Source organism: Limulus polyphemus, unplaced genomic scaffold, assembly GCF_000517525.1.
Source record: "Limulus polyphemus unplaced genomic scaffold, Limulus_polyphemus-2.1.2 Scaffold8528, whole genome shotgun sequence".
In the NCBI taxonomy this organism is placed as follows: domain Eukaryota; kingdom Metazoa; phylum Arthropoda; class Merostomata; order Xiphosura; family Limulidae; genus Limulus; species Limulus polyphemus.
This window is the reverse complement of record NW_013674138.1, coordinates 8,708-14,992: the sequence shown is the minus strand read 5'-3', so window position 1 is coordinate 14,992 and position 6,285 is coordinate 8,708. Positions and strand designations below refer to the sequence as shown.

At 38.1% G+C, this 6,285-nt stretch overlaps 1 protein-coding gene across 1 annotated transcript in view; it reads right to left on the bottom strand.

Annotated features, from left to right (window-relative positions):
- LOC106475406 (ras-specific guanine nucleotide-releasing factor 2-like) overlaps window positions 1-6,285 on the bottom strand; it is a 28,316-nt gene that overhangs the window by 17,139 nt on the left and 4,892 nt on the right. The window contains exon 3 of the mRNA XM_022379517.1: window positions 2,259-2,364. Within this exon, the coding sequence (XP_022235225.1) occupies window positions 2,259-2,364 (106 nt within the window). The remainder of the gene's footprint in view (window positions 1-2,258; window positions 2,365-6,285) is intronic.

The window sequence follows — 6,285 nt, the reverse complement described above, 5'->3', positions numbered from 1 at the left end:
AACATACGTTGGCTGTAGCAGACTTATAACATACGTCGGCTGTGGCAGGTTTATAACATACGTCGGCTGTAGCAGGTTTGTAAAATACGTTGGCTGTAGGAGGTTTATAACATACGTCGGCTGTAGCAGGTTTGTAACATACATTGACTGTAGCAGGTTTGTAATACGTCGGCTGTAGCAGGTTCATAGCATACGTCGGCTGTAGCAGGTTTGTAACATACATTGACTGTAGCAGGTTTGTAACATAAGTCGGCTGTAGCAGGTTCATAGCATACGTCGGCTGTAGCAGGTTTATAACATACGTGGGCTGAGGCAGGTTTATAACATACGTCGGCTGTGGCAGGTTCATAGCATACGTCGGCTGTAGCAGGTTTATAACATACGTCGAACAAACAAGTGATATAACAACATTCGCAAATAACAAGTAAATCCTGAATGACCAATGTTTGTTTGTTTTAACGAAACGTTACACAGTAGTCTATCTGTGCCGTTTCCGCAACGAGGATCGAGCCCCTCATTTTAGCTTTATAAGAACCAAAGCTTACCGCTGGGACGAGGCACATCAGTAACGGGAAAATGGAATGAAAATTGGAAATATCTATAGATGATGATAAAACTGAGGAAAATGAAGAGCTTAATTATTATATATCCCTCTTCTTTAATAATAATGTGAGTGTTCGAAACAAAAGCTTAATTTAATCATTAAACAGTACTCGCACATGCGCAGTGCATATTCCCATGTGTTTGTGTGTGTGTGTGCGATTAAATCAACATCACCCATGAAAAGATCAGCCAATATACGAAACATAACTCATCGCCGAGAAAAAAACTCAATATCATTTCTAACCAAGAGAAACTTTGTGATAAAACAACAGGAATCGATGGAGCAAAAACGCCAGAAGAACAACAATATTTATTTAAATTTTAAGTAGAATTTGATCTCGCTACTTCGTTCTAGAAAAAAAAGATATCAGTTCTTAAATTCTAAACGTGCATATAAATTAAACATACGCCCCTTTTAACGTTTGTTTTTATGGTCTGATCTGTTCAACTGACTTCTTTTTTTTCAACAACGTTTTGTTTTGAAAAAGAAATATTTATCGATTTGTTCATTTTAATGCGACATGGAAAAAAAAAAAGTACGGCATGGAAAAAAAAAAAGTACGGCCTCTTGTGTATTGTTTTATTTCTTTCCTTACTGAACGGGAAATTTTTCATAATATTAACCAATTACATAAAAAAAAGTCAAAATAAAATGCATGAAATAATTATGAGTTGTTTTTCTAGGCTTCGGTCAAACACTTGAGTCGGTGAAAACACACCATATGTTCAGTTGTGGGGGCATACTAACTGTGGTATTCCAGTATGTCGCTGAAAACACTCCACACTTTCAGTTGTGGGAGCATTCTAACTGTGGTATTCCAGTATGTCGCTGAAACATTCCACACTTTCAGTTGTGGGAGCATTCTAACTGTGGTATTCCAGTATGTCGCTGAAAACACTCCGTACTTTCAGTTGTGGGAGCATTCTAACTGTGATGTTCCAATCTGTCGCTGAAACATTCCAGATTTAGCTGTTGTGGGGGCGTTTTAACTGTGATGTTCAATCCCATAATTTCGTTAACAGGCACCGCGTAGGTAATTGATGCTGCTGACTTATTAGCCCCCACCCCCCAGTCAACAGTCCTAAATTAGGAATTACTATACCTTAATGGTTATTAACCTCACCTTTGTGCCTATTGTGGTTGAAAATACTGACCTCAGTATATCGTTTTTTTTCCTATAAAACTTTTGTCTGTTTGTCTGCTCAGAACAAAAATTTCCAAATTCACGATCTTTGATCACTATGAAATTTTCAAGAGTTCTTTGATATGCTCCAGGGGGATTCTAAGACCATTTATGTTATTCACTTTATCATTTTCACGAGTTTGACAGTCATTTTCAACCCCCCCTTTTCTGCTGGCGAATGACGTGCATACACACCGTCCTGACATCCCCGTGAGGCCAATGAACAAAATGCCCCTCCTGGTGCGTGTAGATTTAGTAGTATTTATTAACATCTTTAGAGTGAAAACAGTAGCTGTCATGTTTTAAAAATATGTTGTAAATTTACTAGAATTTATTAACGCCTTCAACTTTCATGTCTTTAAAACACGTTTTCTATGTTAAAAATTTATTAGCATTTATTAACGTCTTCAGAGTGAAAACATTAACTGTCATGTTTTTAAAACATATTTTATATGTTATAAATTTACTCACTGATGTAATTAGAACGTACCTTTTTAATCTTAGCTATTTCATCACTTTCTGGTTCATCCTCCGAACGGTTGGGGGTCAAATGCCACGCCTTCTTTAGGGCATAGAGCTTAAAAGGTGAAAATGAACAACACGATTAGAAACACATTAGACGGGCAATTACGTTTGATACAAAAGTGATCAATACTATAGATTTTATGGAGAATACAACATAAAAAACATTTTATTTTGTTTCTATTCATTTATTTCTTTAATGCAATACTGAGCACAGATAGCCCATTGTGTAGCTTTGTGCTTAATTACAAACAAACAAAAATTAATGCAATACTGAGCTTTTTTTTCTATATTATAGAGCGTTGTTTTGTAACATTCTATAACTTGTATTTGAACAAGTGTCGTATAACACCTGAACGACACGAAACTTGTCAAAAGTACACGACACACTTGGGATGTTCAATGGATCACGTGCTCAATATGTCCTTCTTCCTGTGATATCATGTGAATTGTGTCCGAGGAAAGTTATACAGAGAAAAAGTCAAAGGGCTCAAATGAGGTGGCATTAATCTCTAGCATAACACACATCCATGGAACTCAAAGAGTCTGCTCGAAAGAACTTTACACCAGAAGATGTTTATGAAGAAAGTACAACACGTCGTTATTGTGCTGCCACCTACCGTGCTTGAATCTCCTCTTGCATACAGCACAACAACGCCAGAGTTATTAGAAATACAACACGTGGGATGTTTGTATTTATCACTTTTGCAAGATATTTCTTAGGTTTTTAAACGCAAATTATACAAATATGAATCAAAACAGCGTTCAAAGTTATGACCGCCTGCCAAAAATCACTACATAACTAATGTCAGAACAAAGCCCTGTGAAATGAAAAATGATATTATTATATCAAATTAGGTTATATCACTCTGTTACGTAGAGCAGGGGCTCTCAAACATTCTCAGCCCCCAGATCATTCCGTACTCTAACTAATGACCCCCCACTCAGTATATACTGAGTACCTTAGTAGTATTGTGTATTCGCTAAACCCCCTTGACACTTTCCTGTGGCCCGGAGATCCGCAGCCCTAAATTTGTGGTAGTGTCATAGGCATAATTTTACACAGAAGACATGACCCCCCACCCTAACGTTTTCCAAAGATGGAGAAATGTCTCCCTTACATTGCATCAGTACTGGGCCCCGGCATGGCCAGGTGGTTAGCGCGCTCGCCTCACAATCTGCGGGTCGCGGGTTCGAATCCCCGTCACACCAAACATGCTCGCCCTTTCAGCCGTGGGGGCGTTTTAAGGTGACGGTAAATCCGTTGGTAAAAGAGTAGCCCAAGATTTGGCGGTGGGTGGTGATGACTAGCTGCCTTCCCTCTAGTTGTATAATGTGACGGTAAATCCGTTGGTAAAAGAGTAGCCCAAGATTTGGCGGTGGGTGGTGATGACTAGCTGCCTTCCCTCTAGTTGTATAATGTGACGGTAAATCCGTTGGTAAAAGAGTAGCCCAAGATTTGGCTGTGGGTGGTGATGACTAGCTGCCTTCCCTCTAGTCTTACACTGCTAAATTAGGGACGGCTAGCGCAGATAGCCCTGCGCGAAATTCAAAAGAAACAAACAAAGCATCAGTACTATTTCTCGGTAATTTACCTTTATGCTCCCCAAAGATACGCCACTGCGCAGGATTAATTCATTACTTATCAAATCATAACCATAAGCCAGCTCCAAAAATAAACCTAACGAGCTTCAAATTTTCCTTCGTAGTAAAAATTTGTTTCTCTGTAGGTGATGAAATATGTTCCCGTTAAGGTTTGGTTTGTTTTTTCAGCCAATGAACTGGCAGTATTTTATCGGACTCCATTTTACCTGCAATCTGAAGGTCGCGGGTTCGAATCCCGTCACCGAACATGCTCGCCCTTTCAGCTGTGCGCCGTTATAATGTGACCAATCCGTGGTAAAAAGAGTAGTCCAAGAGTTGTTGGTGTTGACTAGCTGTTTTTACTCTTGTTTATCACTGCTAAATTATGGATGGCGAGCACAGGTTGTCCTCGAGAAATTCAAAACTAACCAAATAATTTTACCTCTCGTAAGAACGTACCTAAAAGCTGCAGCATTGGTAAAAAGAATGCCACGTTGCTAGTTCATAGACGCTTCAAAAAGAATGCCACGTAACTAGTTCATAGACACTTCAAAAAGAATTCCACGTTCCTAGTTCATAGACGCTTGAAAAAAGAATGCCACGTTCCTAGTTCATAGACACTTGAAAAAGAATGCCACGTTACTAGTTGATAGACTCCTTCAAAAAGAATGACGCATTTCTAGTTCATAGACACTTCAAAAAAGAATGCCACGTTACTAGTTGATAGACACTTCAAAAATAATGCCACGTTCATAGTTCATAGACGCTTCAAAAAGAATGTCACATTACTAGTTCATAGACACTTGAAAAAGAATGCCACATTACTAGTTCATAGACACTTCAAAAAGAACGCCACGTTCCTAGTTCATAGATCCTTCAAAAAGAATGCCACATTTCTAGTTCATAGACGCTTCAAAAAGAATGCCACGTTACTAGTTGATAGACACTTCAAAAAGAATGCCACGTTACTAGTTCATAGACGATTCAAAAAGAATGCCACGTTCCTAGTTCATAGACCCTTCAAAAAGAATACCACGTTACTAGTTCATAGACGCTTCAAAAAGAATGCCACGTTCCTAGTTCATAGACGCTTCAAAAAGAATGCCACGTTCCTAGTTCATAGACCCTTCAAAAAGAATACCACGTTCCTAGTTCATAGACCCTTCAAAAAGAATGCCACGTTCCTAGTTCATAGATTCTTCAAAAAGAATGCCACGTTCCTAGTTCATAGACGCTTCAAAAAGAATGCCACGTTCCTAGTTCCTAGACGCTTGAAAAGGGTTTGCTGGGCAATGTAAGTGAAGAATCACAAGCTTTAGTAATTGGATTTCATTAACGTAAAAGCAGGGGAAAAACACATTTAAGAGCACGAGGCAAGTACTTAATATACGACAAGTTCCGTTCACATTATTGCACAAGTGGCACGTGACATAACAAATAACAATTAGAAGGCATCGTATCGCTAAACCCGATAGTGGTTACTGCAGCGCAGCCGACACGTTTTGATCACGGAGAAAACCTGTGTTAATTGTTGTAAGTAGAGTAAGGGTTAAGGAAAGAATATAGGATAATCTTCAGTATTGTTATAGTTATAATTATTGTTATTATTAATCGTAGAATGTTCTACTTAATTTTTTTTTCTCATTTCATACTCTTCTTACATGATTATAATTAACTTACTTATTACAACTTATTATTTTTTTAAATTTATTTCGCATATAAATGACAAATGTGCTGACATCCTTTTTTTATTCGTACATTATAATACGTAAAATATATATCAAAAATACTGTTTCTCCTCTTCATTATAAACTACATTATATAGAATATACAACAGTACTGTTGTTCTCTACTAAAATTTTTCCCTGCAATATATTGTTGAAAGCTATGTTTTTAATTATAATTTGTATTGTTATTTGACCAATGGGAGGTTTGACGTCACGTATTAAGTGGGGAAAAATCCTTCCGATTTTGGCTTGGAGTTTGTCTATTATGTGAGGATCTTGAAGTTTTTGTATGCCATATTTTACTATGTAGTTGAAATACTTCTGTAATATTTTGAGTTTTAGTTGGATATTCATTACAACCAAGCCATGATCACTGCCAAGACCTGCCCCAGGGAAAGTGTGGGTTTTAGGTTTGTTTATGCTGGATCAAAAGCACATTGAAATCATTATCTAATCAATATAGTTATTGATTTTTTTCCTGTAGTGCCTGCCAGGTGGCCTGACATGGCCAGGTGGTTAGGGAGCTTGACTCGCAGTCTGAGAGTCGCGGATTCGAATCCCCGTCTCACCAAACATACTCGCTCTTTCAGTCGTACATTATAATGTGACGGTCAATCCCACTATTCGTTGGTAAAAGAGTAGCCCAAGAGTTGGCGGTGGGTGGT